At 42.6% G+C, this 23,953-nt stretch overlaps 6 protein-coding genes across 17 annotated transcripts in view; all 6 read left to right on the top strand.

Annotated features, from left to right (window-relative positions):
* LOC107373469 (protocadherin beta-15) overlaps nt 1-8,346 on the top strand; it is a 42,747-nt gene extending 34,401 nt beyond the window's left edge. Inside the window, exon 2 of the mRNA XM_070551703.1 lies at nt 7,669-8,346. Coding sequence (XP_070407804.1) covers nt 7,669-8,019 — 351 coding nt within the window. The 3' untranslated portion in view covers nt 8,020-8,346. The remainder of the gene's footprint in view (nt 1-7,668) is intronic.
* Nucleotides 1-23,953, top strand: part of LOC107376386 (protocadherin gamma-C5) — a 344,488-nt gene that overhangs the window by 162,266 nt on the left and 158,269 nt on the right. The gene's annotated exons all lie outside the window — the stretch shown is intronic.
* On the top strand, nt 11,911-14,498 carry LOC107396859 (protocadherin beta-1). Its single transcript, XM_015976707.3, has one exon. The coding sequence runs from the start codon at nt 13,528-13,530 to the stop codon at nt 14,290-14,292; it is 765 nt and encodes a 254-aa protein (XP_015832193.3). The 5' UTR covers nt 11,911-13,527; the 3' UTR covers nt 14,293-14,498.
* Nucleotides 11,912-12,376, top strand: LOC107396857 (protocadherin gamma-A2-like). Its single transcript, XM_070551788.1, has one exon. It carries the CDS (start codon nt 11,912-11,914, stop codon nt 12,374-12,376), a length of 465 nt encoding a protein of 154 aa, XP_070407889.1.
* Nucleotides 15,960-21,406, top strand: LOC107396861 (protocadherin gamma-A11). Its single transcript, XM_015976709.3, has one exon. The coding sequence runs from the start codon at nt 17,225-17,227 to the stop codon at nt 19,742-19,744; it is 2,520 nt and encodes an 839-aa protein (XP_015832195.3). The 5' UTR covers nt 15,960-17,224; the 3' UTR covers nt 19,745-21,406.
* Nucleotides 21,063-23,597, top strand: LOC107396860 (protocadherin beta-12). Its single transcript, XM_015976708.3, has one exon. The coding sequence runs from the start codon at nt 21,063-21,065 to the stop codon at nt 23,595-23,597; it is 2,535 nt and encodes an 844-aa protein (XP_015832194.3).

Raw genomic sequence — 23,953 nt, 5'->3', positions numbered from 1 at the left:
GGAAATCAATGGAATTGATGGGGGAAATCCGGTCAGGTCAGGAACTGCCTCTATCCAGATCCGTGTTTTGGATGCAAATGACAATGTCCCAGTTTTTAGCCAACGAGTCTACAAAGCATCTGTGCCAGAGAACTCCCCTTTAGGGACTGTCATTATAACCCTGAATGCCACGGACCTGGATGAAGATGTATATGGAGAGATAACTTACTCCTTCAGTCACCTCTCAGACGCGATGGGAGGAGTTATCGAAATCAACCCTCAGAGCGGAGAGGTTCTGGTCGCAGGTGTTATTGACTATGAAGAAGAAAGCTCCCACGAGCTGCATGTCCAAGCCAAAGATGGCGGAGGCCAGGCCTCTCACTGCAAACTCATAATCGATGTGATTGATGTGAATGATAATGCTCCAGTAATAGAAATAAAATCAGCCTCTGCTAAAGTGTCCGAGGATGCTAAACCAGGAACTATGGTTGCTCTGATTAACATTTATGACCTGGACACTGGCAGCAGTGGGCGTGTCACGTGCTCAATTTCAGATAGTGTTTCATTTAAATTAGTATCGGAGGTCAAAAACTATTATATGTTAGTTACTAATACGATGTTAGACAGGGAAACACAACCAGAGTACAACATAACGATCACTGCCACTGATGCAGGCGCTCCCTCACTCTCCAGCGTCAAAGTGCTAACTATTGTTGTGAGTGATGTAAATGACAACCCACCTACTTTTATGCAGAAACAGTACAATGCCAACATTTTGGAAAACCAACCAGTTGGTACGTTTGTGGTGAAGCTTGAAGCACAGGATGTTGACGACAGGGCTAATGCAAAAATATTATATCACATACCTAGGGACTCAAACTCTGATGTGTGGTCATTTCTTACAATAAACTCAGAAACAGGTGAGCTCTTTACATCGCGCCTCTTTGATTACGAACAGTCGGTCCACTTTCAGATTAGGATAATAGCTCGAGATGGAGGCCAGCCTCCACTTTCTACCACGTGTACTGTAAATGTTTTCATTAAGGACATGAACGATAACGCACCAGTTATTCTGTATCCTGTCCAAGCGTCCGAGTTTATAGCTGAAGACATGGTGCCGATTGAAGCTCCCAGAGGTTATCTGGTAACTAAGGTGGTTGCTGTGGATGCGGACAGTGGTCACAATGCCTGGCTGTCCTACAGAATAATCAAAGCCACGCGACCTAACCTGTTTATGGCAGATCTGCACACAGGAGAAATCAGAACTCTGCGCCCATTTATGGAAGAAGATGAGCCCAAACACACTATTGTTGTTTTGGTGACGGATAACGGCCGCGAGGCTCTTTCTGCATCTGCCACAGTCAGCATCATGATTACCGATGGCCTGCCTGTTTTTAATGAACTTTTTGAGCTCACAGATGAATCACAAGGCAGCGATAACATAACGCTCTATTTAATCATCGCACTGTCGGCTGTTTCTTTTCTTTTCATCCTTCTCATTAGTGGTGTGTTTTACTTTAAGCTCTGCCGGCGTGGTTATGTTTATCGTTCCACCACAACCAGCCTTCCCGTTTTCCCCACCGCCTACTGCTCATCCACTCTTGCGGATTTCAGTCATTGTGGGACTCTGCTGGATGACAGATACGACCCATTCCTAACCACTGGCTCATGGAGAGGCGACTTCCGTTTCGGATCAAGTACAGACACTGACACACTAAAGAAAAGAAGTGCAGCTTATCAGAAAAGTACACTTAGGCGCCTGAGTGCAGAAAGAGGCAGTCTGAAGGTCAGGACAGGGCTTCAGCATCCCTGTTATGTGATCAAATAAGAGCTCAATGTGAACTACCTGATGATTTTATTTAAATGTAATGATTACACATGGATTTATGTTTCCCCATTCACAATTTATTGCACGAATAAACCTACAGTATTCTAGTTATTAATCTATGTATTCTCAGAGGACCTGTTTAGTTGTTGACTTCAACTGACAATTTAATTCACAAGAAAAAATATCTACAAGCAGTAAACACTTTATTTAATGTTATAGTTATTTTTACTGCACGTTTGTGCTCTCAGTGAGTCGTCTTTCAGTTTTAACTTTTATACTCTGTCAGAATTATAGTTGGACGTTTGCATAAAAGCTCATATAACACTAGTGAGACTTTATACTTTTTTGTATATCTGAGCATGATATCTCCCAATTTGCTGTTCTTTTGTTCATCTCCTCCTAGTGGTCGGTCCTTTGATTTGTTAGTCTTACATCTTTCTGTGTTTAAATAATACAGTAGTTTTAATCCATGTTTAAAGTGTAAGTTTTTTAAATGATATTGACTCTTTGATAATCTGTTTGATAAACTGTTTAAAAAATGTTAATTGCCCTGTGATGGACAAATACACTTTGCACAATGTGATGTGATCAAATTATCTGTAAATAAACCATACATGTGATGAAAACTGATGAGCACAGTTAGATATATATTTATTACATCTTCTAGAAGTCTGTCTATCTATCTATCTATCTATCTATCTATCTATCTATCTATCTATCTATCTATCTATCTATCTATCTATCTATCTATCTATCTATCTATCTATCTATCTATCTATCTATCTATCTATCTATCTATCTATCTATCTATCTATCTATCTATCATATATCTATCTATCTATCTATCTATCTATCTATCTATCTATCTATCTATCTATCTATCTATCATCTTTCTTGTCTTGTCTTGTCTTGTCTTGTCTTGTCTTGTCTTGTCTTGTCTGTCTGTACCTCAAGAGCCAGTCAACAATGGCTACTGGTATACAAATTAAAAACAAAGTCACTTTTAAGTTTAATAGCAAACATAATTTTATTATGAAGGTCATTATTTCTACCCCTCTGAGCTACACTGAGGTCTGGAGTGAGTTTTCAAAACTATTTAAAACACAGTGCATGTATATGTATTTAGTCATTAAAGTTATCTTTTTTACAAGTTTTTGTAAGACAGTGTTTGTACTGCTACAGGCATAACTCAGAAAGAGTAGGGGGAGAAGAAAATACTCTATTTATTTATGTTTGGCTTAATGCTATCAAGGTCTTCGTCATCGTCTTCCTCCGCTTATCGGGGTCCGGGTTGCGGGGGCAGCATCCCAACTAGGGAGCTCCAGACTGTCCTCTCCCCGGCCTTCTCCACCAGCTCCTACGGCAGGACCCCAAGGCGTTCCCGGACCAGATTGGAGATGTAACCTCTCTAACGTGTCCTGGGTCAACCCGGGGGCCTCCTGCTGACAGGACATGCCTGAAACACCTCCCCAGGGAGGCGTCCAGGAGGCATCCTGACCAGATGCCATAAACCACCTCAACTGGCTCCTTTTGATCCGGAGGAGCAGCGTTTCTACTCCGAGTCCCTCCCGAATGTCTGAGCTCCTCAACCTATCTCTAAGGCTGAGCCCAGCCACCCTACGGAGGAAACTCATTTCGGCCGCTTGTATCCGCAATCTCGTTCTTTCGGTCATTACCTACCCAAAGCTCATGACCATAGGTGAGGATTGGGATGTAGATCGACCGGTAAATCAAGAGCCTGGTTTTCTGGCTCAGCTCCCTCTTCACCACGACAGACCGGCTCAGCGTCCGCATCACTGTAGACGCCGAACCAATCCGCCTGTCGATCTCCCGATCCCTCCTACCCTCACTCGTGAACAAGACCCCGAGATATTTAAACTCCTCCACTTAAGGTAGGACCTCTCCCCCGACCCGGAGTAGGCAAGCCACCCTTTTCCAGTCGAGAAGCATGGTCTCAGATTTGGAGGTGCTGATTCTCATCCCAGCCGCTTCACATTCGGCCGCGAACCTACCAAGCAAGAGCTGAAGGTCAGAACTGGATGAAGCTAGGAAGACCACATCATCCGCAAAAAGCAGAGATGAGATTCTCCTGCCACCAAACTCGACACACTCCACACCACGGCTGTGCCTAGAAATTCTGCCCATAAAGGTAATGAACAGAACCGATGACAAAGGGCAGCCCTGGCGGAGTCCAACCCTCACCAGGAACAGGTCCAACTTACTACCGGCTATGCGGACCAAACTTGCGCTCCTCTGGTAAAGGGACTGAATGGCCCGTAACAGAAAGCCACCCACCCCACACTGCTGGAGCGTCCCCCACAGGGTGCCCCTGGGGACACGGTCATAAGCCTTCTCCAAATCCACAAAACACATGTGGATTGGTTGGGCAAACTCCCATGCCCCCTCCATCACCCTTGCAAGGGTATAGAGCTGGTCCACAGTTCAACGGCCAGGACGAAAACCACATTGCTCCTCCTCAATCTGAGGTTCAACTATCGATCGGACTCTCCCCTCCAGTACTTTGTAGTAGACCTTTCCAGGGAGGCTGAGGAGTGTGATCCCCCTATAGTTGGAACACACCCTCAGGTCACCCTTCTTAAAGATGGGGACCACCACCCTGGTCTGCCACTCCACAGGAACTGCCCCCGATGACCACGCAATGTTACAGAGACGTGTCAACCATGACAGCCCTACAACATCCATAGACTTGAGATACCCAGGACGAATCTCATCCACCCCCGGGGCTCGGCCGCTGTGTAGTTGTTGGACTTCCTCATCAACTTCTGCCCCCGAGATTGGACAGTCCATCGCCAGGTCTCCCAGCTCTGGTTCCTCCTCGGAATGCGCATAGGTGGGATTGAGGAGCTCCTCAAAATATTCCTTCCACCGTCCGACTATAGCCCTAGTTGACGTCAGCAGCTCCCCATCCCCACTGTAAACAGTGTGGGTGAGTTGCTGCCTTCCTCTCCTGAGGCGCCGGACAGTTTACCACAACCTCTTTGGAGCCGATCGATAGTCTTTCTCCATGGCCTCACCAAACTTCTCCCATGCCCGAGATTTTGCCTCGGCAACTGCCACTGCTGCACCCCGCTTGGCTATCCGGTACCTGTCTGCTGCCTCCGGAGACCCACAGACCAGCCACGCCCTGTAGGCGTCCTTCTTCAGCCTGACGGCTTCCCGAACCTCTGGTGTCCACCAGCGGGTACAGGGGTTGCCACCATGACTGGCACCGGCCACTTTGCAACCACAGCTAGCAACGGCCACCTCAACAATCCCAGAGTGGAACAAGGCCCACTTGGAGTCAATGCCCCCCACTGCTCTCGGGACGCGGTCAAAGCTCTGCCGGAGGTGGGAGTTGAAGACCGTCTTAACAGGTTCTTCTGCCAGGTGTTCCCAGCAGACCCTCACTATGCGTTTGAGTCTGCCAGGTCTACGCGGCATCTTCCCCTGCCATCTGATCCAACTCACCACCTGGTTGTGATCAGTTGACAGCTCCGCTCGTCTCTTCACTCGGGTGTCCAAAACATACGGCCGCAGGTCAGATGATACGACTACAAAGTCTATCATCGACCTGTGACCTAGGCTGCCCTGGTACCAAGTGTACCGATGGGCATCCTTATGTTCGAACATGGTGTTCGTTATGGCCAAACTGCGGCTTGCACAGAAGTACAATAACTAAACACCACTCGAGTTCAGATCAGGCGGGCCGTTCCTCACAATCACACCCCTCCAGGTCAAGCTGTCACTGCCCACGTGAGCATTGAAGTCCCCCAGCAGGACAATGGAGTCCCCTGATGGAGCACTATCTAGCACTCGTCCCAGTGGCTCCAAAAAGGGTGGGTACTCTGAACTGATATTTGGCCCATAAGCACAAACAACAGTCAGGACCCGTTCCCCGACCCGAAGGCGCAGGGAAGCTACCCTCTCGTCCCCCGGGGTAAACCCCAACACACAGGCAGAGAGTCTTGGGGCTATGAAAAAGCCAACCCCAGCCTTCAGCCTCTCATCCGGAGCAACTCCAGCAAAGGAGAGTGTACAACCCCTCTCAAGGACTTGGGTTCCAGAGCCAATGCTATGTGTCGAGGTGAGTCCAACTATATCTAGCCGGTACCGCTCAACCTCTGCCACAAGCTCCTGCTCCTTCCCTGCCAGCGAGGTGACGTTCCATGTCCCAAAAACCAGTTTTCTTGTCGGGGGATCGGACCGCCAAGGCTCCCGCCTTGGTCTGCCACCCGATCCACACTGCACCGAACCCTTCATGTTCCTCCTGCGGGTGGTGGGTCCACAGTTGGATGAGCCCATGCATCCGGTTCGGGCTGGGCCCGGCCGGGCCCCATGGGCAAAAGCCCGGCCACCAGGCGCTCGCTCACGGGCCCCAACCCCAGGCCTGGCTCCAGGGTGGGACCCCGGTAACCCTCCGGGCCGGGTACTCTGACACTTTGAATTTACTTCCATGAAAGATCCTGTGAACCGTTCTTTGAGTATAATTTGAAATGTTGACTAATTGTAATGAATGAAACATATTTTAAGTGTAGGTAGTTTACAACATTTTGGAATTCAGTTTCTTTCCAGTTTTGTTGTGTATTACCAAAGTGTTTTGAGCAGAATATGAAATGAACCATTTATTGCACTGCAAAAGTATTTTGAGCCACAAGTATTTAGTTGACATATTTATCTAAATAATATATACAAGTGGAATGGTGTGCATAGAAGAAATTAAATCATGATTAATTGATTAAATAGTTTTGTCACAATAAGCACCCCGACAGTTATGCTTATTTTGACCCCTCCTGCATCCTTGCTGCTTTCTTATCAGTGACCTACACAGTTTTTTGAAAATCTATTAAAAAGAAGAAGAAACAAAACATTAATAATCAAACACATTGCAGCTCTTGAAGCTAAAACACTGTGGATACCAATAGGAAAATAGAACAATCTGCCAAACACATGCAGGACTCAAGACAACAGTCTATCTGTTTGCATTTACTGACACCACAAAAAACATTCTATTGAAAATGTGTTTATTTACCACAACTTCATGATTCAATATCATTTCAATCATATTGCATAAAAAACATGCATATCCTATTCTAACCCTGAACAAGATTGGGTTAAAAAAGTTGAAAAAATAAAAAGAAAAATGACCACTTACACTTTTTAATAGTCATTACTGTAATACAACTTTTTTATTATTATTTAAAGAGGAGCTCTACAACAAATTTATTTTTGTAATATCAGGTTGTATTTTATCACAGGTGAAAGTATTTGCACTTAACTTTTCTTTCCTCCACAGCTGACTTTTAGCCATCTAGATTTTTGTTGTTGAGATATAGATTTTTAAATAAGTTTTAGAGGAAATTGTTTAACCCTCTCAGGCTCAAAATACATTTTGATAAAAGGACGGACAACTAAGTCCTTCAGGGGTACTTCTGAGTTAAAAAATGCTCATGAAATATGTTTGTGGAGTAACCAGGTAGGTAGGTTTTAAAATTGCTAATCTGCAACGCCTGCCTCCAGAGGGTTAAATATTCTGCTCAATATTGAGCTAAAATTTAGGATTTTGTTGAATGTTTTATTGTAGGAGGAAAACAAAAACAATCGGAAGTTTGGGTTTGAATATTTACAAGTTAAAGCTCTGGATAACTATTTTAATGTGAACACATGAGAAACACAGACATGCTACATGTCCATATCCTTTTTTTTTTATTTTACATAATCAATCAATGCATTTGTTTTTTTATGACGTGAGACATGATTTTTTCAATGTCCATGTTTTAGGATTCAAACTTATCAACTTTGTTTTCTTTTTTTCTTTCCTCTATGATTGCTTGGATCAAAACTCCACATCTTGGGCCCAACAGGTAAGACAATTTTTATGTTTCTTTTATTTTAAAACTCACACAAGAATCATTCAGTTAATACACCTCCAACACAACCAAGATAAGTTCCCTCAAACAGTTCTCAACAACCTTGTTCCCTTTCTCTTCACGTTTGTATCGGCTTCTTGTTTTAGTTGCATTCCTTTGCATTGTCAGTGCTCATTGTTTCAAAATAAGGTTTCTGCTACAGCCCCCCTGCAACAGAAACAGCTGGCTGCTATGCCGCAATTTTTTTTTCTTTTTTGCAATATGGTTCTTCCTCAGGCATCACATGCATATTTATTATCCCAGTTTCGACTGTGCAGTCTTGGAATAAATAATGCATCCTCATGATGCACACACTTTCTGCTTTGGTGCAAGATAACCTTTTATATGCAAACATAGGTACATTTAGGAAATAATTCTGGTATAAGACACAATCTGAAACACACAAGCACACATTTGTGAGCTATGAAGAACATATGCTGCATTTAAATTTGCCATTGGTGTGTCAGTGCATGTGAAGGGATGCTGTGTGGTTTTGATTCCACTGCTCAAATGTAGGTCACTGGACTCATCAGTTAGATTAAAGAGAGGGGGTAGATAATCTATGTATCTGTTTCTGTCTCTGTTTATCTTTATTTCCAACAAACTGCTGTTATGTTTTTCTTTGTTAATGTATTTAATAAAAAGTAACATATATATATATATATATATATATATATATATATATATATATATATAATTTTTTTTTTTTTGCATTGTATTGCAGAATAACCTTAAGGGTCCTGATATGACTTTAGTCAGCTGTGGACAGTTAAACACATATTTGAGATTGTGAGCTGGGAAATTGTATTTTTTATGTCAGGTCTGTGAGGCAATTAACAGAATAGGGTGTGTAAAATGCAGGGAAAGAAGTCCGAAGATGCAGTGAAGCTGAGACCCACTCAGCCTGCAGTTAAACATTGTTCTTATTCATAACTGCTGGCGGTGCTGTTGCCTAAGAAGACTCAGTATTGTGTCACCAACTCCATAAAACACGCCACTGCCCGTCTTTCATAGAAAAAGAAGAGCTGTGAGCTTTCAGATCAAATCCTGTTTTTATTTTTATGATTTGGTTTAAATTATTTTCAGAATGTGCATGGTGCATATTATAGCAGTTAGTCCAGCTGTGGTATTTAGTAATATTTGTACAGAGAGACTTATTTTAAATGGATTGTTTAAAGAGCAGAGGCCCTCCGATGGATTGTAAAATTTCCATTTCTTTCTTTTTTCCTTGTGGCTTTTGTCAGCAGACAAATTTGCTATTTAGGAGATGAGGAAAGGACTGTTTATTGAGGATGTGGCTAAAGATGTGGGCTTGGATGTCAAAAGGTTGGTGTCTGGTCGAGCTTGTCTCATTATTGACGATGAATCCTTATATGTCACTCTGAACCAGAACAAAGGACACCTCGTTGTCTATGAAAGGATTGACAGAAACTGTGCGCCAAGAAGTCTCCTTGCTTTGGTCTGGAAATAGTCCTCGAAGATCCTCTTGAGCTTTTTTCCATTGCAATCAAAATTAAATACATAAACAATCACACTCCTACTTTCCCAAAGAAGGAAATAACTATTGATCTGCTTCAAAGAAGCTTTGCCAAACTGTCCGGCGCCTCAGGAGGGGAAGGCAGCAACTCGCTCACACTACTACAGTGGGTATGGGGAGCTGCTGGGGCAATAGTTGGACGGTGGAAGGAATATTTTGAGGAGCGCTTCAATCCCACCAACACGCATTCTGAGGAGGAACCAGAGCTGGGAGACCTGGGAACGGAATGTCTGATCTCTGAGGTAGAAGTTGCTAAGGTAGTCAAACAACTAGACAGCAGCAGAGCTCCAGAAGTGGATGAGATTCGTTCTGGGTATCTCATGGCTATGGATGTTGTAGGACTGTCGTGGTTGACACGTCTCTACAACATTGTATGGTCATCGGGGCAGTTCCTGTGGAGTGGCAGACCAGGGTGGTGGTCCCCATTTTTAAGAAGGGTGACAAGAGGGTGCGTTCCAACTATAGGGAGATCTTGCTCCTCAGCCTCCCTGTAAAAGTCTACTCCAGGGTACTGGAGAGGAGAGAAGTTGAATCCTGGTCGATAGTTGAATCCAGGATAGAGGGGCAGCAATGTGGTTTTCGTCCTGGTCATGGAACTGTGGACCAGCTCTTTGCTCTTGCTAGGGGGATGGAGGGGTAATGGGAGTTTGCCCAACCAATCCCCATGTGTTTTGTGGATTTGGAAATGGCTTAAGACTGAGTCCCCAGAGACACCCTGTGGGGGGGCCCTCCAGGAGTATTGGGTGGATGGTCTTTAGCTAAGGGACATTCAGTCTCTGCAACAGAGAAGTGTGAGTTTGGTCCGCATAGCCAGCAGTAAATCTAACCTTTTCCCAGTGAGGGTTGGACTCAGCCAGGGCTGCCCTTTGTCACCGGTCCTGTTCATGATCTTTATGGACAGGATTTCTAGGTGCAGTCATGATGTGGATGGTGTCGAGTTTAGTGCCGGGAGAATCTCATCTCTGCTTTTTGCGGATGATGTGGTCCTCCTAACTTCACCGAGGTTGAATCCTCAGCTCTTTCTGGGGAGGTTCGCAGCCGAGTGTGAAGCGGCTAGGATGAGGATCAGCACATCTAAATCTGAGACCACGGTTCTCGACTGGAAAGGGGTGGTTTGCCAACTTCAGGTCAGGAGCGAGGTCCTGCCTCAAGTGGGGAAGTTTAAGTATCTTGGGGTCTTGTTCATGAGTGAAGGAAGGAGGGAGCGGGAGATTGACAGGCGCATTGGGGCAGCATCTACAGTGATGCAGAGGCTGAACCGATCTGCTGTGGTGAGGAGGGAGCTGAGCCAGAAAGCAAGGCTCTCAATTTACCGGTCAATCTACATTCCAATCCTCACCTATGGTTCTGAGCTTTGGGTAATGACCAAAAGAACGATATTGCGGATACAAGTGGCCAAAATGAGTGTCCTTGGCAGGGCTCAGCCTTAGGGATAAGGTAAGGAACTTGGACATCCAAGAGGGACTTGGAATGGAGCCACTGCCCTCCGCATCAAAAGGAGCCAGTTCAGGTGGTTTGGGTATCTGGTCAGGATGCCTCCTGAATGCCTCCCTCGGGAGGTGTTTTGGGCATGCCCTGCTTGTGGGAGGCCCCCGGGTCAGCCCAGGACTACCTGGAGGAAATACATCTCTAGGTTGGCCAGGGAACGCCTGGATGTCCCAGCTGAGGAGCTGGCGGATTTGACCGGGGAGATTATTGCCTGGGAGGCCCTATTTGGGATGTGGCCCCCATAACCCAGACCCCAGATAAGGGGAGGAAGGTGAGGTGAGGATGGGAGAGAACTGCAGAAGTCAGGAAGAGTAAAGATCCATGTTAGTTTTAGATGCAAACGACAATGCATCGATTTTTATGCAGTCGTTAAAAACCATGCATGCTGGAAAATGTTCTGTCAGGTTCAAGCATGATAAAAGTCAGTGCAGTAGATGTTGATCTGGGTTATAACGGGACTGTTGATTATTATCTCACTCATCTAGAGAATTATTAATCTTCTCCTTTTAAAATAAATCCACACACCAGAGAGATTAAACTCAGCTGGAGGTTTCTCCATGTTATGAAATAACCCTCCAGGCTAAAGGTCTGTGGGGAGTCGCAGGCACCAGCAAACTAATGATAGGTGGTGGATGTTTATGATAGCAGCCCTGTCATCACAGTGGCTTCATACTCGGGAAATATTTCAGAGGATGCTTCTCCAAGCACAGTTGTGGCTCTGATAAGTCTTCAGGCTGAAGATTATGGGAGAAATGAGCAAGTGTATTTAACCTTAGATGAAAACATCCCATTTAAAATAAAATCATCTCTAAGAAGCTATTATACACTCATCACGGAGGGAATCCTCATCCGAGAAAATAGCTCAAAGTACAGCATCATGTTGACTGCCACTGATGAAGGCTTACCAGCATTATCGACCAAATGAATATTAATTTTGGACATTAGTGATGTCATTGACAATGCTCAAGGTTTTAGTCAACATCTTTACAGCACTCTGGTAATGGAAAATAACTCTCCAGGTGTCTCTCTGTTGCAGATCCACGCTACAGATCCAGATGAGGGACAAAATGCACAAATAACATATTTTCTTGTTGATAGTGATATAAACTGAAATCCTGTCTCTGCTTAATTTTCTGTTCATACTGGAAGTTCAGGCTTTACATTCACTTGACTATGAAAAGAATAAAAGGGTGCAAAATGTGGATTAAAGTGCAGGATGGAGGCTCCTCTCCTCTCAGCAACAATGCTACTATTATTGTACAGGTCACAGATCAGAACGATAACCCCCCTCAGGTCCTGTACCTGGTCCAGACTGGAGGGTCCGTGGTGGCTGAGATGGTGCCTCGTTCAGCAGAAGTGGGCTATCTGTTGACTAAAGTGGTGGCTGTTGATGTGGACTCTGGACAGAACGCCTGGCTCTCCTATAAACTGCAGAAAGCCACAGACAGGGCGCTGTTTGAAGTGGGCTTACAGAATGGAGAAATCAGAACTATCCGTCAAGTGACTGATAAAGATGCTCAGACACGCTGGGGACAGGAACTCTCCAACATGTGTACAACTACGAGGTGTGCAGGACCACTGACTCCAGAAAGAGTGACTGTAAGTTCGGCAGAGCTGCTAGTCAGAACGTGTTGGTAATGGACCCCAGTTCTACAGGAACCATGCAGAGGATACAGGGTAATAAGAGCATACTGGATGAGCCTGACTCTCCTTTAGAAGTTAGTTAGCCTTATTTAATTTATGTTTGGGTGTTTGTTTTAAATAGATTTTTTACAACATTGACAAATCATACATTTTATTATGATTAATTAAATATAAAAACTCTCCCAAACTAGGTCAACAAATCCATTCATTTTTCTTCCACCAGATTTGAACTGAAGCAAAAATGTGTTTTTGCAGTAAAACATGTAGACATACAACCTCACTCGTCTGCACCTCTAAACAAGCTATCATTATCATGTTGTCATAATTAAGCTATACGTAATGGTCTTATACTTGTTCCTTATTAGGCTCGTTGTAATTCTGTTGAGAAGACTGTCAGTGCTGTGGGTGTGCCGCTGTCCAGGGTGCTGATTAGCTGAAAGTATTTAACTGCCTTTTTTCTCTTTCCTTTTGAGCCCTTCAAAATTGTTTAAGATAAGTATTTATCTATTTTTCTTTAACTTTATGTTTAGTTATTAAGATATACTATATTTAACTTGAATGTATTTGACAGAGCAAAATTATTTGAACGAGGAGTTTTGAGTCATTTCTGAGCGTGAGACTCAAACTGACGGGCAGGCTTTCCTTTGCCGTGCATTTTAATAACATAATATATACATATAATTATGTGCGCGCTCGCGCACGTATGTGTTGTGTTGCTGTTATTTAAAAGCATATTAAATTGTGATGGTAAATCAAACAGAGTTCGGTGTGTTTTAGAGATCATTAATGGATATTTCTGCAATCAAAATGTTTTGAATTTAATCACAAATTTTATTTGTAATTGTTTTGTGGAATAAAGTTAATCTTTGAAGCCTGATGAGGAGTTCCGTATTTTATCCTCTAAGTGACGCTGTTGCCTGGTGAATAAAGGAGGTTATGATGTGGGTATTATTGGAAAGCTGTTTCCTCCCTCATTGCGTTTTACATCAGCAGATGAACCGTGCTGGGCACACAAAGCTGTGGTTAAATCTGAGCAAATCAACTTTAAATATTATCTTCAACATTGTATTATCCAGTAAGCTTTTCTTCATTATAGATATTTTTATAGATCTTTTTTTATTTTGATTTTCCTACGGATTTCTTACATGGAGTTGGAAGAACAGCACCGAGGCAGAGGAGAAAGATGGCGAATGCGACATTTGAAAGAGCTGTGCGTTTTTGTATTTCTTTGCCTTCATCTAACAAAAGCTCAGATCCGGTATTCAATTCAAGAAGAGCTAAAGACTGGATCGCTTGTCGGTAACATCGCTCAGGACCTGGGTTTGGATCTAAAAAGGCTCCGTTCTGGTCGGGCTCGCATCGTTACCGGAGAAAATATCCAGTACACGCAGCTGCATGCAGACAAAGGGACTTTAATTGTGAATGAGAGAATAGACCGAGAGCAGCTCTGTGGGGATGTTACACCATGCAGCTTCACTTTTGAGATTTTACTGGAAAATCCAATGGAGCTGCATCCGGTCACCATAGAGGTTCTGGACGTGAACGACAACGCGCCGACGTTTCAGAATAATCACTTGGAATTTGAAATAAGCGAATCCGCAGCGCTCGGTTCCCGTTTTGTCCTTGAGAGTGCAGACGATGCGGACGTGGGCCAAAACGATCTGCAAAATTATGTTTTGACTTCCAATGAATATTTTGTTTTGAAGCAACACGTTAATCCAGACGGAAGCAAATATGCTGAGATGGTGCTTCAAAAATCCCTAGATAGAGAAGAGCAACCACGCCTTTCACTGAAATTGCTGGCTGTAGATGGCGGAAACCCTCAGAAATCTGGTACAGTAAATATTGCTATTATCATTTTGGATATTAATGATAATGCTCCTGTGTTTAATCAGTCAAGGCTGTGGTGACTGAAAATGCGCCAAAGGGCACTCACGTTGTTACTGTTAATGCGAGCGACATCGACAGTGGCTCAAACGGCTTAGTGACGTATTACCTTTCCAAATCCAAAGCAGGAATTACAGGTTTGTTTGAAATAGATGAAGTGACAGGGAAAATATTTGTTGCAAAAGAAATCGACTTTGAAAAAGATAGAAAAATAGAATTTAGGATTGAAGCAAAAGATCAGGGAGGACTCACAGATTCGAGCAAAGTGGAAATTGAGGTTATCGATGTGAATGATAATCCTCCAGTCATCAACGTGATGTCATTCACCAGCCCGGTCTCAGAGGACTCCCCTCCAGGTACAACAGTTGGCATTATTAATGTTAAGGATCTCGATTCCGGCGATCATGGACAAGTAAGATGCCGGATTGAAGGAAATGTTCCTTTTAAGGTCAAATCCAACGTCAGGAATTATTATGCATTGATAACGGAAGCTGATTTGGATCGTGAATTTATCCCAGAATACAACATAACACTCATCGCTACAGACACAGGATCGCCCGCTCTTTTCACTAAAAAAACGTTTCATCTAAAGCTTTCTGACGTGAATGACAACGCCCCTGTGTTTACGAGAAACATGTATAGCGCGACGGTAGCAGAAAATATAACTCCTGGTTTCTTTGTGCTGAGCGTTAATGCTAACGACCCGGATGAAAACCAGAACGCGCGTGTTTCATATGTACTAGAAGAATGCCAGATTGGTGGAGCTCTGATATCAGAATATGTTTCTATTAATGCAGAAACGGGAGTGATCCGGGCGGTGCGCTCGTTTGATTATGAACAAATTAAGGAGTTAATTTTTGTAGTTAAAGCGCAGGATGGAGGCTCTCCTCCTCTCAGCAGCAACGTGACTGTGAAAATACTGATCATGGACCAGAACGATAACCCCCCTCAGGTCCTGTACCCGGTCCAGACTGGAGGGTCCGTGGTGGCTGAGATGGTGCCTCGTTCAGCAGAAGTGGGCTATCTGGTGACTAAAGTGGTGGCTGTTGATGTGGACTCTGGACAGAACGCCTGGCTCTCCTATAAACTGCAGAAAGCCACAGACAGGGCGCTGTTTGAAGTGGGCTTACAGAATGGAGAAATCAGAACTATCCGTCAAGTGACTGATAAAGATGCTGTGAAACAAAGACTGACTGTTATAGTGGAGGACAACGGCCAGCCCTCTCGTTCAGCTACAGTCATTGTTAACGTGGCGGTGGCGGACAGCTTCCCTGAAGTGCTGTCGGAGTTCACTGACTCTACACACGACAAGGAGTACAATGACAACCTGACTTTTTACTTAGTCTTGGCTCTGGCTGTAGTTTCCTTCCTCTTCATCACCTGTTTGGTGGTTATCATCTCAGTGAAAATCTACAGATGGAGACAGTCTCGCATCCTGTATCACTCCAGCCTCCCTGTCATTCCATATTATCCACCACGTTACTCAGACACGCTGGGGACAGGAACTCTCCAACATGTGTACAACTACGAGGTGTGCAGGACCACTGACTCCAGAAAGAGTGACTGTAAGTTCGGCAGAGCTGCTAGTCAGAACGTGTTGGTAATGGACCCCAGCTCTACAGGAACCATGCAGAGGATGCAGGGTGAGAAGAGCATCCTGGATGAACCTGACTCTCCTTTGGAGGTTAGTTTAAATACATTTTATAAACTTTTTTTCTTGCTTAGTGTAAAGACAAATTGTCTGCCTGGAATTATTTATTACTCAGAAACAATGAATATTTCATGATCTACCAAATTAATAGCCAATCAGCTTTTTGTATAACAGAAACATAGAAATCATTTGACCGCATCACTAAACTCAAACACATTTGCTCAACATAGCAATTTAGCAAAACTTGATTTCCTACACAATTGAAAAAAAAACTGTCACTTTATATTATTTGTTGGTAGTTGTAAATAATTATTTTGTGATGCTATTGAAAGATTACGTTTTTCTTTCTAGAGCATTACTGTTTTACAATATTGTTTCCTTTTTTCAACCAATCCTTTTTTTATTTTGCCAAACATGTTGATTTTCTTGGATAGTTTTTTTATATATTAACCTCACAATATGAAAAATATTAAAGGTGAAATTTTGATATTCGTAGAATGTGTTGTTTTACCAGTTTTGTTGAAGTTTAACATTTTTAAAGTCACCATGAATGACTATTTACAAGTTTTATTTATTAAATTGGAAATATTTAGCAAAACACACTGTTTGCATAATTTCGGGCTGCTTATTGGTTCTCCGCTACCTCAGTATATATTCTAAACGTAGGTTGAACCGGCAATCTATGTTTCAACTGACTTTAGTCAGATATCAGTCAGCTAGTGTCACGTGACAATACAGAAATTTCCCTCACCTGAAGGAGCATCAGTTCTGATTCGAGTCCCTCAGCCTTAGCAGGGAATGGGTGGGCGTGGCTGGCAGCAGTTTGTTTTTCATTAAAGAAACAGAATGTGGAAACGGCTTGTTGTGGAAGGTACTGAACTTGTCAGAAATAAAGATCGTGAAAGCATTTCATGTTATGGGGACTTTGTGCAAAGAATTTCATGAATGTGTTATTTAAAAAAAATATTTAAAATTATGTAAATAGTTCTCTTTATATATAGTTGTTTGTTTATTGTTTAAACAAGCAAAACCATTGGAAATTGAAATGTCTTCATTGCTGTTCTGTTTTGCGGGTTTTGGACTCGGAGGGACGCTGTTGGTTAAGGCAAGATATTTGGTGTTCATGCCTCCCCCTCCCTACTAATATTGCAGCTGAGAGAAAAAAAAGACTCTTGCTTTGTTTGTGGAGAAAAATCAGTGGATGTTTCGGGAACGACATCACCGTTTCATATTGTTTTATGAGTGATCTTTTTCAGGATCGGTGTTTAGGTTTCAATTAGAGTGTTACTCTATTTTATTTTACCATGGCGCATAGAATACAAGGCTTGATGCAATGGGAAAAAGGGCGTAATGGATTCGTCCAGAAAGTGTTCCTTCTTTTGGTTTTTGGTTCTTTCTGTGACTTTACCACCGGACACATCAGATATTCTATCCCAGAGGAGATGAAGAAAGGCTCTCTGATCGGTAATGTGGCGCAGGACCTGGGTTTGGACCTGAAAAGGCTCCGTTCTGGTCGGGCCCGAATCGTGAGTGGAGAAAACGCTCAGTACACCGAGCTGAAGGCGGACAAAGGGATTTTAGTGGTGAAAGAAAAAATCGACCGGGAGCAGCTCTGTGGAGACACAACCCCGTGTAGCTTCAGCTTGGAGATGATTCTAGAAAACCCGATGGAGCTGCATCAGATTATGGTTGAAGTCACGGATATAAATGATCACTCTCCAGCATTTAAAACGCACAATCTTAGTTTTGAAATCAGTGAATCCGCCACAACGGGCGCGCGTTTCTCTTTGACAAGCGCTGATGACGCAGATGTCGAAATTAATGGATTAAAAGAATATGTCTTGACCGAGAACGATCACTTTGTTCTTCAACAGCATTCAGATGCAGATGGTAAGAAATACGCAGAGATGGTTCTTCAGAAGCAGTTAGACCGAGAGAAAACCCCAAATCTGTCGTTTAAACTGATAGCTGTAGACGGAGGAGTTCCTCAGAAATCTGGTACAGTAATCATTGACGTTACAGTTCTCGATGCAAACGATAATGCGCCTGTATTTAATCAGTCTGTTTATAAAGCCACAGTAATGGAAAATGCTCCTAAAGAAACTTACGTCATCACTGTTAAAGCTATTGATGCAGATTATGGAGCAAACAATATTATAACCTATTATTTCTCTGACCGCAACAGTCCTCTTGCTGATTTATTTAGAATTACTGACTCTGGTGCGATCTACATAAAAGGTGATGTTGATTATGAAAAAGTAAAAAAATATGAACTTAGAATCGATGCAAAGGATCAGGGAGGTTTAACAGATTCTAGTAAAGTGATAATTGAAGTAACTGATGTAAATGATAACGCTCCAGACATCAGTGTGATGTCATTCACTAGTCCCGTGTCGGAGGACTCTCCTCCTGGTACAACTATCGGTATCATTAATGTTAAAGACCTGGACTCAGGAGATAACGGACAGGTTTCATGTAAAATAGAACAAAACGCTCCTTTCAAAATAAAGTCCAATTTAAGGAATTACTACACTCTGGTGACAGATTCTGTGTTAGATCGTGAAATTGTGTCAGAATATAACATCACTGTAGTTGCGACAGATGGAGGAATCCCTCCTCTCTCAGCTAAAAAAACCTTTAGTCTAAAGGTGTCTGATGTGAACGATAACGCTCCAGTTTTCCCACAAAGTCTTTACAGCGCGTTTCTACCTGAGAATAACTCTCCAGGTGTCTCTGTTCTCACTCTGATAGCTAAAGATCCTGATGAGAACCAGAACGCTCGCGTGTCTTATATTGTAGAGGACAGTAGCATCGGTGGGTCCCCGATTTCTCAATATGTTTCTGTGAATGTAGAAACTGGAGTAATTCAGGCGGTGCGCTCGTTTGATTATGAACAAATTAAGGAGTTAATATTTGTAGTTAAAGCGCAGGATGGAGGCTCTCCTCCTCTCAGCAGCAACGTGACTGTGAAAATCCTGATCCAGGACCAGAACGATAACCCCCCTCAGGTCCTGTACCCGGTCCAGACTGGAGGCTCCGTGGTGGCTGAGATGGTGCCTCGTTCAGCAGAAGTGGGCTATCTGGTGACTAAAGTGGTGGCTGTTGATGTGGACTCTGGACAGAACGCCTGGCTCTCCTATAAACTGCAGAAAGCCACAGACAGGGCTCTGTTTGAAGTGGGCTTACAGAATGGAGAAATCAGAACTATCCGTCAAGTGACTGATAAAGATGCTGTGAAACAAAGACTGACTGTTATAGTGGAGGACAACGGCCAGCCCTCTCGTTCAGCTACAGTCATTGTTAACGTGGCGGTGGCGGACAGCTTCCCTGAAGTGCTGTCGGAGTTCACTGACTCTACACACGACAAGGAGTACAACGACAACCTGACTTTTTACTTAGTCTTGGCTCTGGCTGTAGTTTCCTTCCTCTTCATCACCTGTTTAGTGGTTATCATCTCAGTGAAAATCTACCGATGGAGACAGTCTCGCATCCTGTATCACTCCAGCCTCCCTGTCATTCCATATTATCCACCACGTTACTCAGACACGCTGGGGACAGGAACTCTCCAACATGTGTACAACTACGAGGTGTGCAGGACCACTGACTCCAGAAAGAGTGACTGTAAGTTCGGAAGAGCTGCTAGTCAGAACGTGTTGGTAATGGACCCCAGTTCTACAGGAACCATGCAGAGGATGCAGGGTGAGAAGAGCATCCTGGATGAGCCTGACTCTCCTTTAGAGGTTAGTTGCCCTTATTTAACGTATTTTTGTGTGTTTGTTCTAATATACATTTTTTTATCAATTCATACTTGTTATTATAATTAAACTCCCCTTTTGATGGCAGTTAATACGTTCAATTTCAATTTCCTTGCCCTCCCAATAGTTAAGACAAATTCGCTGCTTGTTGGTTGTTGTTGTTCAGCACCATGGATAGCGTCTTTCAGTCAACTTTTTAGAATTCGTGGTTGGTACCAGATACATTTGGTTGAATATTTGGTGCTTGTGTTTTTCTGGACTGTTCAATAGGAGTAGCAATGCGACACTTGAATGGTGCTGGACCAGAAATGGGGTTAAATTTATGGTGGAAGAAATATACATTTTGTCCTTTTTTCTTGTATGAATTTCACACTTCAGATCACTTTTGTTCAGTTTGATATTTGGAAATTGTCTTATTGGGTTTCTTACATTTGCATTGAAAACTTATGGAAATCAGAAATTATCTCATTTTAAGAAATTATTCAATTTATCAAAGTATCAACAAAGAGAGTTGCAGAAAAAACATGCTAATTCAACTCTAGTACTTTTGGAATCCATTGATATTTTCAAGACGTAAACACCAAAGGTGAAAATTGTGGTTTTTGAGAACTCTTTTTATGACAAATCAAATAATTAAAAGAAGAACTTCAGAATTATTGAATTTGTTGACCACCAGCTCCTATTTTAACATTGAAATTCCTGTTTAGATTTTCATGTTGACAATTAACCCTTTGATGCATAAATTATGATATCTTCAACCACGATTTTTAACAGGTGTTTTCATTCATCTTCCGGTGTGAATGAAACAAATTTCAACAAATATTTTTATAACATCTAAAAATTTACAAATAATTTATTACACGTACACCTCAGTGGACTGCGTGCATTCTGAACATGAGATATGTTGGCTTGGCTTACTTAAGCCCAAATGGAGGAGCTCAAATGCAGTAAAGTATTCCACAGCTGTGCTTAATAACAAAAAATAAATAATGAATAAAAAAATAAAAACAATTTTGAGCACCTGTCCACTGTGGTGACCATTATGCATTAGGTTAAATACATATTTTTGTATTTCTTTATTCCTTTTTCTTCTTAAAATAAACGTTTGTTTTTAAATAATATTTCCCGACTTTAATTTACCTGTCAAAAATCCGTCTGCGTTTGTCTTGAAAAAAAAATCATTCCATACTGACTTCTTTCTTGTTTTACTGCTATTAGACTCTAAGAGGCGCCGTTGGTCAAGGTAAAAATATTATTTCACTGTTTCACACAATCCCCTCCCAACTTACAGGCTGGGAAGAAAATGATCAGTTTGCATTTGCAGAAAGACATTTTGACGACGGAAGACCTGCTCGGCTGATTGTGTGGATTTAAAGATGATGATTGCATGAATTACCATAATTTTTCACGAAATCCAGTTCAGATTAATGTAAACATTATATTGTCTGTGTTTATGATGGAATGGGAAACACGAAAAAGCAGGTGGATGAAATGGCGTTTTGGATGCGGACGGTATTTGCTGGGAGTTGTTCTCCTTTGTTCTCTCTGTGATTTTACCACCGGACACATCAGATATTCTATCCCAGAGGAGATGAAGAAAGGTTCTCTGATCGGTAATTTGGCGCAGGACCTGGGTTTGGATCTGAAAAGGCTCCGTTCTGGTCGGGCCCGAATCGTTAGCGGAGAAAATGTTCAGTACACCGAGCTGAAGGCGGACAAAGGGATTTTAGTGGTGAAAGAGAAGATCGACCGGGAGCAGCTCTGTGGAGACACAACCCCGTGTAGCTTCAGCTTTGAGATGATTCTAGAAAACCCGATGGAGCTGCATCAGATCACTGTTGAGATTATAGATATAAATGATCATTCTCCCAGGTTTGAAAAGGATAACATCCGCTTTGAAATCAGTGAATCCGCTACAACGGGCGCTCGTTTCTCGTTAAAAAGCGCAGAGGACGCAGATGTGGGTGTGAACGGACTGAGAGAATATTTATTAAGTGAGAACGAGCATTTTGTTATTAAACAACATTCAAATGCAGATGGAAAGAAATACGCAGAGATGGTTCTTCAGAAGCCTTTAGACCGAGAGACCAACCCAAGTCTGTCTTTAAAGCTGATAGCTGTAGACGGAGGAACTCCTCAGAAATCTGGTACAGTAATTATTGACGTGACAGTTCTAGATGTTAATGATAATGCTCCTGTGTTTAATCAGTCTGTTTATAAAACTACAGTCATTGAAAATTCTGCCAAAGAAACCTACGTCACCACTGTTAATGCTACTGACGCAGATTCAGGGTCAAACAGCATGGTTAGCTATTATTTCTCAGATGATAGCCGTGCTCTTCATGATGTTTTTGTGATGGATGAGAAAACTGGTGCAATTTACATAAAAGGTGATGTTGATTTTGAAAAAGATAAAAAATATGAACTTAGAGTCGATGCAAAGGATCAGGGAGGTTTAACAGATTCTAGTAAAGTGATAATTGAAGTAACTGATGTAAATGATAACGCCCCAGTCATCAGTGTGATGTCATTCACTAGTCCTGTGTCAGAGGACTCTCCTCCTGGTACAACTATCGGTATCATTAATGTTAAAGACCTGGACTCGGGAGATAACGGACAGGTTTCATGTAAAATAGAACAAAACGCTCCTTTCAAAATAAAGTCCAATTTAAGGAATTACTACACTCTGGTGACAGATTCTGTGTTAGATCGTGAAATTGTGTCAGAATATAACATCACTGTAGTTGCGACAGATGGAGGAATCCCTCCTCTCTCAGCTAAAAAAAACTTTAGTCTAAAGGTGTCTGATGTGAACGATAACGCTCCAGTTTTCCCACAAAGTCTTTACAGCGCGTTTCTACCTGAGAATAACTCTCCAGGTGTCTCTGTTCTCACTCTGATAGCTAAAGATCCTGATGAGAACCAGAACGCTCGCGTGTCTTATATTTTAGAGGACAGTAACATTGGTGGGTCCCCGATTTCTCAATATGTTTCTGTGAATGTAGAAACTGGAGTAATTCAGGCGGTGCGCTCGTTTGATTATGAACAAATTAAGGAGTTAATATTTGTAGTTAAAGCGCAGGATGGAGGCTCTCCTCCTCTCAGCAGCAACGTGACTGTGAAAATAATGATCCAGGACCAGAACGATAACCCCCCTCAGGTCCTGTACCCGGTCCAGACTGGAGGCTCCGTGGTGGCTGAGATGGTGCCTCGTTCAGCAGAAGTGGGCTATCTGGTGACTAAAGTGGTGGCTGTTGATGTGGACTCTGGACAGAACGCCTGGCTCTCCTATAAACTGCAGAAATCCACAGACAGGGCGCTGTTTGAAGTGGGCTTACAGAATGGAGAAATCAGAACTATCCGTCAAGTGACTGATAAAGATGCTGTGAAACAAAGACTGACTGTTATAGTGGAGGACAACGGCCAGCCCTCTCGTTCAGCTACAGTCATTGTTAACGTGGCGGTGGCGGACAGCTTCCCTGAAGTGCTGTCGGAGTTCACTGACTCTACACACGACAAGGAGTACAATGACAACCTGACTTTTTACTTAGTCTTGGCTCTGGCTGTAGTTTCCTTCCTCTTCATCACCTGTTTAGTGGTTATCATCTCAGTGAAAATCTACAGATGGAGACAGTCTCGCATCCTGTATCACTCCAGCCTCCCTGTCATTCCATATTATCCACCACGTTACTCAGACACGCTGGGGACAGGAACTCTCCAACATGTGTACAACTACGAGGTGTGCAGGACCACTGACTCCAGAAAGAGTGACTGTAAGTTCGGCAGAGCTGCTAGTCAGAACGTGTTGGTAATGGACCCCAGTTCTACAGGAACCATGCAGAGGATGCAGGGTGAGAAGAGCATCCTGGATGAGCCTGACTCTCCTTTAGAGGTGAGATGCTTTAGAATGTGTTTCATGTGATTTAACTTTGGTTTTGTTGGTAATTATTTTTACATCGAAACTGATTCCATAGATTCCTCATTTTGTTAGAAAAGGTTTTGCTGTTCTTTCAGAACCAACTTGTGGACAGCTCCTTTTTGTGTTACGTTGAGTCCTTCTTATGTACTTTTGTTATTCGTTGTTTTTCCACAACCAAAAAGTAACAAAACAACAACAACAACAACAATAATAATAATAATAATAATAATAATAATAATAATAATAATAATAATAACAATAATAATAATAATAATCTGTTCACAGTTTTGCAAATCAAAAATGCCAACACAAGTTTAAACTGCGTGTATTCTACTTTTAGGTTTAATAAAATATTCTGT

The sequence above is a fragment of the Nothobranchius furzeri genome, chromosome 1 (genome assembly GCF_043380555.1).
Source record: "Nothobranchius furzeri strain GRZ-AD chromosome 1, NfurGRZ-RIMD1, whole genome shotgun sequence".
NCBI classification, from domain to species: Eukaryota; Metazoa; Chordata; class Actinopteri; order Cyprinodontiformes; family Nothobranchiidae; genus Nothobranchius; species Nothobranchius furzeri.
This window is presented reverse-complemented; position numbering and strand designations above follow the sequence as displayed.